Source organism: Talpa occidentalis, unplaced genomic scaffold (genome assembly GCF_014898055.3).
Source record: "Talpa occidentalis isolate TD23 unplaced genomic scaffold, MPIMG_talOcc4v2.1 talOcc4.3, whole genome shotgun sequence".
Taxonomy (NCBI): domain Eukaryota; kingdom Metazoa; phylum Chordata; class Mammalia; order Eulipotyphla; family Talpidae; genus Talpa; species Talpa occidentalis.
Window position 1 is genome coordinate 130,879,641 of NW_023603184.1, and position 13,056 is coordinate 130,892,696.

At 35.2% G+C, this 13,056-nt stretch overlaps 1 protein-coding gene across 1 annotated transcript in view; it reads left to right on the plus strand.

Annotated features, from left to right (window-relative positions):
- Positions 1-13,056, plus strand: part of CPS1 (carbamoyl-phosphate synthase 1) — a 114,578-nt gene that overhangs the window by 16,134 nt on the left and 85,388 nt on the right. Inside the window, exons 2-6 of the mRNA XM_037523974.2 lie at positions 1,813-1,922; positions 5,787-5,931; positions 6,853-6,942; positions 8,836-8,892; positions 11,398-11,490. Coding sequence (XP_037379871.1) covers positions 1,813-1,922; positions 5,787-5,931; positions 6,853-6,942; positions 8,836-8,892; positions 11,398-11,490 — 495 coding nt within the window. The remainder of the gene's footprint in view (positions 1-1,812; positions 1,923-5,786; positions 5,932-6,852; positions 6,943-8,835; positions 8,893-11,397; positions 11,491-13,056) is intronic.

Sequence of the window (13,056 nt, forward strand, 5' to 3'; positions counted from 1 at the left end):
TGGTGGCCGGGGATCAGCCAGGGATCGAACCGGCGCCGCAGAGGCCGCGTGCAGCTTCGCAACCCAGTGCTCAACCGCTGCGCCACCACGGAGGCCCTAAAATGTCATTTTTAATGGGAAATACTAATGTAGATTTTTGTTTCAGTAAGTTTAAGTTAATGTATATACACACTCACATATAAACCATATTTAGGAACAGTGTGTGTTACTTTAAAGATAATAATAAAATACTACTTTACATTGAAAAGCAAACTTTTCAATGTTAACAGAATTTTGTACTTTGGACCTTAAAGTCACATCATATTTTATAGAGAAGGTAATTATTGAAAAATAATAAGGTTTTTCTGTTTCAACATGTGAAAATCTGACTACATGTTATAAAGCTTGAGGAGCATAGAAACAAAGGTCTAGAAATCTTTCCTTTAATTAATTCCTGTTGCATACCAAGGTGTGTGTGTGTGTGCGTGTGTGTGTGCATGTGTGTGTGTGTGTGTGTGTGTCTAGGGTGGCAGGATACAAAAGCATTAGATACCATGTGTCCAATTTTAACAATGTAAAAGAAGGAAAATAGAGAATTAGTATGTTTCTATCTTTTATGGTCACATTTAACCCTTGCACAATAATCTCCCTTATTTCAACAATTTCATCTCATGGTCAAGCTGTTTCATCTATTTTCCTATTCCTTTCTGTCTAGTTCCTGATAATTTGAAGCAAATCTCAAATATCTTATTATAGTGTTCTTAAGTATTTCAGTAGATAGCTTTAAAAGAAAGACTCAAAATTATAACCACAGTACCATCTTCAATTCTAAAAAAAAAAATGTTGAATATATAAATCATGTATTATTTAAATGTCCTTCATTGTTGCAGACTTTTTTTTTTATAGTTTATCCTTTTAAACCAGGTTCTCATTATTTGGTGTTTGAGATTGTCTTATGGCATGGAGAATTTGCATCCCCCAAACAGTGGTTTAACATTTCTCTCCCCTGAATTTTATGGAAATTGAGAGTTAGATCTAAATTGTTTCAATGATAGACTTTATTTTTGAGAAGTGGATGATGCCTACCTTTTAGATAAGTTTCTCTTTTTGTCAAGAATTTTATAGAAGCTGGCTCAAAGATTAGTATGGTGAAGTAATCAAATCAGGATGCCTTGTAGTCTGGCGGAGAACTAGAGATGGTGTATTAACTCTAATAAAAGAAAATATAATATATTTTTAGACGCTTCATAGTGCTTGCTTTTGTATAAGTACTAATAGAGTGGTAAAATTTCAGCTTCTTTATGACCATAAAGCTGGAGGAGAAGGGCAGCCCTTGGGACAGCTCCATCAAACACAAGAGCTCTGTGGAACACAATTTGATAGATAGGCTTGGCGATTCCTTCTAGCTCTAAACCTCAGAGTGATGATGAGCTATCTGGTACAATTCACAATGTTTTTGCAAACTCATGAACTTCCCTTCAAGCTATACTTGAGCAAAGCTAGAGAATATTAGGAGGAAAAAGATAGACACATAGCATTTCAGCTAAATTGAAGTATTTCTGGATTGTCAATAACTCTACAAGTAGACTTCAAATAGACAATGTACTGACATGCTTCAGTTCCTCTTTCAAGCAAAACAAAATAAAACACCTGACAAGAATGATTCATTTGAAAAAGTGACACCAGGAAGGCAACTCCAAATGTAGGCAGTGAGGTTTCACTAAATATACTGTGCATGTATTTAATAAATTTGTGTTTTGTCCTTTTGGATTTTTCAATTGTCTGTGCTTCTGATTTTGTATTATGCTAAGATCCATGCATCTATTTCTCTAGGCACAGACAGCACACATTGTCCTGGAAGATGGAACTAGGATGAAAGGCTACTCCTTTGGTCATCCATCCTCTGTTGCTGGTGAAGTGGTCTTTAATACTGGTCTGGGAGGGTGAGTAATAGTTTGATCCTTTTATGTAGAGGAAAAACTGGATGATCTTATTCACAGTGGATGCTTGAAATCATTGCATCATGTGAAGACGACATACTGTTCAAAAACTGCATTGAGCATGTACAAGGCCTGCTGCAGCCACCTCTGAAAAGAGACAGAGACACAAATTCTTGTCACTCTAAATCATGGAGTAAGCACAGTGGTGATCCCTTGAAAAAAAAATTAATTTTAGAAACCTAAGGTGCCCGGACACAGGTTATATGAGACTGCCAAATAGTTTCTCTAAGGAGAGGTATGGATCCAATTAAGGTGAAAATTTTAGGAGGGAAAAGGATGAATAACATGCTCTAGTGCCATCCATTAATGAAGTTAGGAATAGATTTTGCACATATAATATGAACTACAATAGGAGTTAAGATGGCTTTGGGGTGTTTTGCATAATTTTTGATTACAATATGAAAAATGACAATAGCAGATGCATTTACTGTCTTAACATACTCAGTGGAGGAACAGATGCATAGAAATTATATTTTGAAAAAAATATCAATTGATACCCAACTTAGTAATTAACAACTGCTAATAGGAAGGTGTGGTCCATGTATACAATGAAATATGGCTCAGCATAAGAAAAGATGAAATCTTGCCATTTGCTAGAACATTGGGAACTAAAGGTGGTTATACTAAGCAAAACATCAGAAGGAGAAAGGCAAATACCAGATGATCTCACTCATGTGGAAAAAAAGAGAAACAAAGGAATAGATAAAAGAAAATTAAAACAAATCCTAGAAATCTGACAGAATTGAGGCTACTGAAAGGGTGGGGTGGGGGAGCAATGGAGGAGGGACCCAGTGAACAAAGATGAAGGATTATTGGTGCTTTGGGTGTGGTGTGGTAACACACACCTGGAGAGGTGTGAACCTGTATCTTTGAATCATATTACAGTGTTGTAAACCAGTGTTAAGCCAATGAAAAAGTAATGCAATAAAAAATCTGCTAATAGATATATATCAACAGAGATAAGTGATACTACAGAGATCACATAACTTTTCTTAACCAGCCAACAAATGTTTGTTCATCTGGGAGTCAGGAAGCTGCAGTTCTGGTCTCAGTTCTATTGATAACAGATTATGTGATATTAAGAAAATCACTTTAAATTTCTGAATCCTAGTCTTCACATATACAAAGTGAGGGCACTAGATTAGAAATTTACTGCTGGGGATTTGAAAAATATATGAACCTTCAAGAAAATGGTTTCAAGAGGTTTTATATGATAGACTAAACGTCTATACAATATTTGATAAATTCTTTGGGAAAATTCAGTTGGCATTGTAAAAATAAGGAAACATTGGGTTAACTGATATTGAAAGTATTGATTGATCAAAGGACTATTACATTATTAATTCACATTCTTCTCTAAACTCTTGGCTCTCTGTTTGAAATGAGACCATTAGATGGTTTTTAAAACAGTTCCAGCGGTGAGAACATTAAATTACAGTGTATGAAACCTGTTTGTAAAGTTTTGCTTCACCAGGCAATTATTTAAGCTTTTCGACAGCACTAATTACTAGCTATGTTAATATACCTGCCAACAAACAACTGTTTAATATAGATCAGAATGATGGAGGGCACCAGAGTTTTCTTTTCTGTGATAGATTACGGGTAATAAATCTTGTCACATCACAAAAGTCAAGCAGGACCTGATGGATTAATTTGCTTCCAACACCCAGTTATCTAGGACAAACTGTATTTATTCATTTACTGGTGAGAATACTGTAAGTGTATGTTTAAAGGGAATGACCAGTTCTTTTATGGAGAGAAAAGAGAAAGGGAAGTAAAATTAAAGATTTTTTTGATGTAGAAAAAGACATTCATTAATAGATTAATCTATAAACCCTATTTTCCAATCCAAAAATTGCTATTCTGCATTACATGACTCCATTAGTAAGGTGACTGATAATTAAAGAGGTTATTTTGTTTTTCATCTTCAAGAAATGCATTTATATTGTGTGGAAACCTTGGTTAAAAAATTATCAGTTCCTGACAGGTGGGAAGGCAGCTAAGAAATTAGCTGATGGAGGTGTGGATAAATATTACAGCACTTTCCTCACCTCGGGGGTTGTGGAACTGAAAGACTAAGTGTTCTTTTGACAAAGGTAGTTCTGGTAGGAGTGAGTCTAGATGGGATTGAAGAATTTGTGTTGACTACTGCGGGAGCTGAATTTTATTGGTTTCAAGTTTGTCAGTTCTAGTTCCTCTCAGCACCTAAATCCGCTTTCAGTAGTAAGCCACAAGAAAGATTTGGTTTAACATTTTCTTCAGAATGGAAGAAAGAATGTTCTTTGGAATGAAAATAGAAGAGGGGAAAAATTCTCAGCTGTAGTGAATTCCAATACATGGAATAGCTATAGATGGGTCCTGCTGTTATGGGACTAATATTTCTTATTAAAAATAGAGTAATAAATATATATGTATCTATATATATAAATATGGAGTGATATATAATATATGTGTGTATATATATCTATATACAAATATGGAGCAATATGTATCAGTATAACTTTATGTGTATATATTTATGAAGAATATATGTATCTGCATTTTTCTTCTTTAACCCAAACTTTCAAAAACAAAAAAACTCTCTCACATTCCTCCCTAATTCTATATTAGTATTTTAAAGTAGTTATTTGGAATCTTTTTTTTAAATTTTTAAAAAAGATTTACTCATTTATGAATACAAGAATGGGGGGCATAGGCCAGAGGTGCGGGGGTGAGAGGATTCACCAGAGACAGAGGGGACCAGAACAGGCAGACTGACTGAAATACACTGCTGAGGGGAGCAGCGGGCAAGTCAGAAGAGGTCTGCTTCACCATGTGGGTTGATCCCTGGCCAGGGATTGAACTAGTGCTGCAGTGGCTGCGGTCAGCTCCATAGGTTGTGTCTTAACCCCTTGCACCACCAGGGAGGCCCCAGTTATATGGAATCTTTTAATTTAGAATTCAGAAATACTTTGAATTAATTTTTGTGGGACTGATTTTTTTCTAATTTGATAAAAACTCAAATTTATATACCTCATTCTAAAGCTAAGCTTTGAAAAATCACCTTTATTGAGCATTCTTGCATAGAAATTACCTCAGTTGTTTCCAATGTTCAGTGAATGCAGTGAATGTTAATATATACATACACCCCTATGCATCTACTGCCGGCACATTCAGGATTCTCTTTGGCATCATAAAAGACTTTAAAACATCTTTTCAATTTTTCACAGTTAATGCTTTGGTGAAGCTGGCAGCCCTCGAATATCAGTTTGGATTTGCTTCTTGTCTGGTAGGCTAGGGGACTCTTCAGGATATCTGCAAACTTTCTTTTTTATCTTTACCAGTTATAAAGGATGCAAATGAACAGCCAGGTGGAGAGGGGCACAAGGAGAGGTAGGGAAGAACCCCATGGACAAGAACTTTTCTGCTTTCATCAAGTTGGGGTGAAGCCCTCCCAGCACTGGTTTGTTTGCCAACTCCAAAAACTCTGCTGCACACTTCAATAGAGCAATATATAACAAATTAAGAGCCAGTTAAAGAATTGTTTTTTAGGAGTTAAAAATTTAGAAGTGGAGGGAATGAAAATTGTCTTAGAATATGCCTTAGTATATAGGAGCCAGTTTTTCATATCAGTCAATCATGGAACAAATATGCCATCATAAAATTTCCCTACCTGTGCTAAAATTTGAAGACAGACTTGTAGGATTTTAATACCATGTTTTCTCATTTTCAATGGTTCAATAATTAAGAGCATGTATGTAGATTATATATTTTTTACATTATTTCTTGTGTACTTTTTGTGACTATTTTTTTGTCATCTTTACCCAGATACCCAGAAGCTATTACTGACCCTGCTTATAAGGGGCAGATTCTTACCATGGTTAATCCTATTGTTGGGAATGGTGGAGGCCCTGACACTGCAGCCCTGGATGAACTTGGACTGAAAAAAAATATGGAGTCTGATGGAATTAAGGTAGTACTGGGATGGCTGTTTAGAAAAGTCTCAAATTGAAAGGGATATAATTGGCTTATTTTAAAGAATCTAGAATGGGTGAAGTTTCTCCCTCATTTCTGTGATACAAACTATAAAATTCATGTTATCAGCCTTATTCCTAGGTCTGTAAAACAAATTTTAATATGATATTATTTTGAGTTTTGTTACTCAGGGAGGGCACTTTGGATTTGTTCTTAATGCCTTGAATGAAACTTTACTTGGAAAAAATGTGTTATAAGTTCTTCTAATGCAGAATTAGTGGTGAGTCTCCTTTTAAAAGGATTTTGGTAATCAAGTCCATATTAACTTTTTGTCTTGTAATCTTATATTCTTTAGATGAATAAAAGATAGCCTACAGACCAGTCTAAAAGTAAACACATTAAAATTTCCTAGTCAAGGTAAATCTAAATATCTGGAACGGGGGCTATAAAAACAAAAAACATACAATTCAAATTCATCACTCTATTTTTGAATGAGTTGGACTGATCATTTGAGTTAGCTTTGTTTCTCATAATTTTCTCTGTATTTCTCAGTTTCTTTTAAATGACAATTAAAAATTATTTTATTCTTTATATACATTAAATATATAATTATTGATTAGATTATTGATAAATGCCGTGGGAGATAAATACAGAGAGTTGGGAAGGTAGACCTAGCTTAGTCTCAGGATTTGGCAAGCCGGGTAAGAATCTTTCCCAAACACAATAATTAAGGCAACAATTTTATGTTTAAGAGAAAAATCATCTTTCTTTTTGTTCCAGTCTCCAAAATTTTAAGCTTCGTGTCAGAATATAATGCTTTCTCTTTGAAAAGATAATGTCAGCTGACTCATGAGACAAGTCACAAGAGTTGGATAGTATTTTGTGATTATTTCTGAGAAATGACTGCCTCTCTTTCTAGGTTTCAGGTTTGCTGGTGCTGAGTTACAGCAATGAGTACCACCACTGGGGTGCTACCAAGAGTCTTGGGCAGTGGCTTCAGGAAGAAAAGGTGAAGAATATGAGTAGACAGCATAAACTTAATGATGTTTGGTGGGGTCCATGGAAAATTGGAAAAGGGACGTCACTGAAAAGGCCAAAGTGGCAAACTGGATCTTGAGATCTTTTTATTTTAGAGTATAGTTCCTTCTGCTACTATATGCTCAAATGTACTATTCGCTTCTAAACACTGAGGACACTGTATTTTCAGTTTATCCACTAGGTGGCACTCATACACGCTGGTTGCAATTCATCCACAAAAGGCTAGATAAAATTTTTAGAATTTCCTATTCTCTGGAGCAACTGAACCATCCTCTCTCCTTTAATTCAGTATCTAAATATGTAACTTGCTTCATGGGATCTAGTACAGCTCTTCTATGAATTAATTCACTTTGTTTAGGTCACTCAGTTAGCCATCCTTTTTCTTTTTAAATTGTACTACTCTTTATTGATATAATGTTGGTATACAACACATATGATTCAGAGAAATAAGTTCACACCTCTTCAGATGTAATCATACCATGCTTTCTTCAATTTATGTTTTATGAGTATAAACAGATTGACATTGTCTTTGGGGCTAAAACTATGACATCATTATATATCTCATTTGAAGTAATAAATGATGAAAGTTATAAAGCTTATTTTATTCATTCCCTACTTTAATTATTATTTTCTAATCAAATACAGATGATTCTTTGGGTCTGGATGTCAGACACACTTAAAGATAATGGGTCTTCTACATTTAGCTTCTCTAGTGTTGTTGTAGCTACTTTGTCTTGAGTTGTTGCTGGACCTATAATTGACAAAATGTTATCTTAAGAAACCTCAGCTTTTCCAAAATCTACCTATTTTGGCTAAATGCTTCCTCTTTCTGAAAAATGAAAAAATCTTGATCTTGGCGTCCTGGGTCTCATTCTTTCTAAATTTTAATAGGGGGATGAAAGTATTTATATCATCTCCAGAGTTGTTAATATTTTCTTCTCAGCTATTATCTGAATTTATTTCTTTTATCCAGACAGCTAATTTTTATAATGGTCATTCACTAACCTACTTCCTGTGCCACCTTTTAATGTGTTATTTAAGACACCCGATATTTAGAGCACAGCTTCTCTATGTCACAACTAAGAGTCTTAGTGTCAGTCTAATCCACCGCTTGTTAGTTTATTTTTAAAAAATGTCCTTTGAGTTTTCTTCCATAATCACAGACACATAGAGGGGAATAATATAATAACTTATTCATCTCCTTCTATGTACAGGTACATAAAAACACTTTGCTTAGACATCACTCCGATCATTGGTGGCAGAAAAGAAATCAGAACTTGTTTTCTTGTTCCTAATTCTCTTGCTGCCCTTTTATTATTCCACATCTGTCTATATCCAACATAGTAAAAAACAAAACAAATTGTGGGGTTACTTGACTTACTAACAGGGTGGGCAAATTTTATTGTAGCATGAAAACTTAACAAGGATCTTTAGATAAATGTGTAAAGTGTCTGCTATGTACCCAAGAACAGTTAGCTCAAAAATGGTTTTGCATATTATTCATGTATTGTAACTTATGAAGTCTGCAAATTCTGTTATAAACACACACACACATACACACCAACACATGACATTACTTATTTAAAATCCTGGGTTAAACACAACAACACTGTAGCAGAAGATTGATGTTCAGAATTTTTCATTTTTTATTCTGAGGAAGAGCCTGCGTTTTAAGAGTCCTGTGCCCAACTGGAACAGCAATTTACCGTGTTCTGACAACACGGTCACCCTGGGTCAGAGAAAAGAAGGAGTAGGGAAATTATTTACTGCTCAAGAAGATAGATGATGTTAAGTTTGTAACCTGAAAACAATATGCTGGATCTAATTTCCTCCAATTTCACTGTCACTACAATTTTTCTTACAGGTTCCTGCAATTTATGGAGTGGATACAAGAATGCTGACTAAAATAATTCGGGATAAGGTATGACCAACATCTTTAGCCAAATCTACACACACACACACACACACACACACACGCACACACACTCTCTCACACACACTCATTTTTTTTCTTCATGTCCAAGAAATCCATTAGTATGCAAAAGAATGAATCTTGCAATGTTCTGTCATATGGAGCTTTGTCATCTTGTTTTACTACTTCTGATACAATTTTCAAGGCTTAATACTTAACTGGGATATTCATTACTGAATGGACTTGAGATTAATTCACTTGAAAGGAACTTACTGAGTATTCACTGTCTTCGCTACCCCTGTGAGTCAAGGTCTTTATAATTCAAGTCACACGACAGGACTAGTGAAACAAATGGAGAATGTTACTTACAAGTGCATAAAATTTTTGCCTAAATCGAATGTCTACATGCCAGAAAATGCAAAGCAGGAAGTATAGAGCATTGGTGCTGATATTTCTTTAGCCTTCTTGGAGAAGTTTCCAATGAAATTAAGGTGCTATATTTCCTGAGTGTAGCAAATTAGCCCTGTATGCATTATCTCAATTATCTAGTCTCTGCTGGAACTAAACCAATGACCAAGGTGATAAAAGGCATCTGCCGAAATATCTGACCTGTTCTCTGAGAATATTTCTTCACCATCTGCTTATTTCTTCTTGTTATAAAAGGTGAACACCATTTTATTTTCTATATGAACTCTTATACCCCAGACTGGATGCTAACTTTACATCACTGTAATGTTAACAGTGATGTTAACAAATACCACTAATGATTTTTCATTGAATTATATTACATAAAAAAGGGAAAAAGGTAAATGGCACAATTTCAGAATGAAATGAGTTTTTCAAAAAAATCTGTTAAATTTTCTTTGTTACATGATATAATATATTGGTAAAGGATCCCTATTAGCAGCAAGGAAAAAACAGATTAGGAAATAAGAATATGGCTCTGTACCCATGACCCGAAGAATGACAAAGTTTATGTAATCCTCTGATTCTATTTCCCTCTTCCCTGATTTTCCTGAGAATAGATTTTAGATTATATATCCCAAGTAGATTCATATGTTTTCTTAGCCCATCATTATCTTGTGAGAGCAGTAAACAGTGATGAGGTTATAAGTAACAGTGAGGAGGATGAGAATAAAATTGGGAAATCCAACTTGGGCTGCAGAATTGGCAGGTTGAATACAACATATTCAGACTTAATAACTTGGGAAAACACGTTCCAAGCTTATACTGTGTTCTTCATGTGACTAGGTTTTAGAGGAACCCTCTTTTTTATCAAAGGCAGTTAGTCTTTCAAAATTTGGCTGAACAGTTATAACACATTAGTATGCAACAGAATGAATCTTGCAATGTTTTGTTATTTGGATCTTTGTCATCTTGTTTTACTACTTCTGATACAATGTTGAAAGTAAGTTTGTATTTCATTCAGCACACTTTAAGAAAAGGGAATGAGAACTGAAAACCAAATTTTAAGATTAGGTATCCATAAATGTATTAAGGAATTCTGTGATTTGGATTATAAAAGTAAGAGACTAGCATGAAATTTAATCATTCGGTGTAGAAGTAAAAGGTGTTTTTATTTATTTTTCCCGGAGGGTGAAGTAGCACTCTGGTTTTAATAATGGCACTGAAATAAGCATCATATCTGAGTGGTATGCTGGCCCTTTCTACCCTCACCTCATCCCAGGTGACTTTTTCCCAAATGTTCAAAGGGAAATAAAAGCTTCCTTCTATTTTCTTTAAGCAATCACTTCCTTGAAGAAAGGCAAATTAATGAATTGTTTTAACTATTCACCCCTCAATAAAGTCTTGGTTGCTATATATAACATGCCATTTTTTCTAAGTAGTTCAAACTGGAATTACTAACAAATAAGTAAATCTCAAGGTACAGCTAAATAATAAGAAGAAATAATTTTGCCACATTCAACCTAGCAAGATTAGTTTGTGAGAACTTCACAGAGGGTTAAACTTTCTTAAAGCCAGGCCCTTAGGGACATCTGGACATTAGCATGTCTAAAGCAGTGAATATTTTCATTGACATTTCTCAGAGTTTATGACTCATACTCTATTTTACTTTTCTACCATCTGATATTATCATAAATTCTCATTCTTTTCAATTTTCTGCAGTTTTTATATCTTATTTTCTTCTCCATAGATTGTTTTGTCCCTTTTCCCATGAAATGTCTTTAGATAACATAAATTAATAGGTACCCTTAATACTCCAATTTTACCAGCCTAGAATCTGGAGAGCTGGATTCTGTCACCTTTTGACTTTTGTCCCCTGGGTGACTGTCTCAGCCTTAATGAACTAATTGTACTTCCAAAGTGTTTCCAAAATGTACTGTACAAATTGTTTCATCTTTCCACTTTGAGAAGATGAAGATCTTCTGCTGATGGTTATGAGTAGTTACAAAGACATCTAAATCTTGGAGCAGCTGTTTAAGTCCCTGGAATTTATTCTGCCAGCACCTTAATTGTTGCTCCCTTTTAACTGTCTGTTTCTTAATTTGATAGGGTACCATGCTTGGGAAGATTGAATTTGACGGTCAGCCTGTGGATTTTGTGGACCCCAACAAGCAGAATTTGATTGCTGAAGTTTCAACCAAGGTGAGATTTTACCTTCGTAGTTTGTAACTTTATTTTATTTCCTTTAGACCTTTCTTGAAATATCAAAATCTTCATTTAGGCAGAGGGCATATTCCAGAAGTACCAGAGGTGAGAGGGAAAAAGGGTCTCACAGTAGCTAAAATATATATTACAAAGTTTACTTACAGGAAAGCATTCATGTGCTGACTTAGATCCTGTTTTAGTGCTTTGATTGAAAGGCTTCCATACAGCTGCATATCTAGGATCTTGCTATATAAATTTAAGATGTTTGCTCAAGTCTTCCTGTGAACTTACTTTCTTCTTGACCCATATTTTACAGGGTCAGAATATATTTGCAAATTCTTTTCCTCTGCCTAGGGTCCCTCTTTAGCCTCCCCTCTTGGCCTTCTGGAAGTCACTTTCAAAAGTCAGATCATTGTTCCCCCATGAAGTTTCTCCTTCATTGTTCCCCTATGAAGTTTGTATTTCATGTCATTTTATAAAGTTCCATCCATCCATCCATCCATTTTCAAAGTGTATTTAACTCTTAGAAGGATTGTCTGTCTCACATGAGAGGAACAGTCATGATTTACTTCCCTCAATCCCCACCACTAGCCAGAGTGATGCTCAATGATAAATACTGAATGAATGAATAAGAACATGGGCAAAGCCAGTAAATAGCACTCAAAGTTGGTGGTAAAGATGTAATGCATTTTGTTTCTCTTCAAGTCCTGATTGCTTTAGTCAGTGCTTCTGATGGTTTGATTTATCTCCAGTACTATTATAAAATTATTATTACTCTTAACTATTATGGCTTTCATTAATAAATTGATAATAGACAAGATTGTATTGAGTACCTTTTATATATCAGGCTTTCTTTAGACACTTTACACTAACCAATTTATTCAATCATCAGAGCAATCTAGAATCTTATTAGAATCTAATTTACCAAAGAAGAAATTGGGATATAGAGATTTAATTCCATTCTCAGGGTAAGCAGCTACTGCTAGGTAAGATTTACCCCTAGAAAGGCTTGCTTCAACATCACTCACTTAAACATTATCTCATATGCCCTCTAATATTTTATAAATAGTAAGCATTAGTAACTATGATTATGCTATCATATAATAATATTCAAATAAGCTTAGATAGTTTTATTCAGATCCGTTTACATTTGGAGAGATAGAGGGAAAATGCATTAGAAATCCCCCTCTGGTTGTAAGCAGCGCTCAGCCCCCTACTGTGACAAAATACCTGTTCATTTGTGGAATGATTCATGTGACCTAGCACCCATCAGGTGAGTATGAGAATATTCCTGAGGAAGAGCTGCAGCTGTAAGAATATTGTTGCCTCAGAGGTTTTTTTTTTAATTAATTAATTTATTTATATAAGCACTGGGGACAGTCAGAAGTGTGGGAGGGTGAGAGAATTCACCAGAGCCAGAGCGGGAACAGAACAGGCAGACTGATGAAATACACTGCTGAGGGGAGCAGTGGCAGGAGAGATCTGTCGCGCCATGTGGGACCCTCGCCGGTGGCCGGGATCAAACCTGTGCTGCAGAGGCTACAGGCAGCTTCGCAGCCCAGC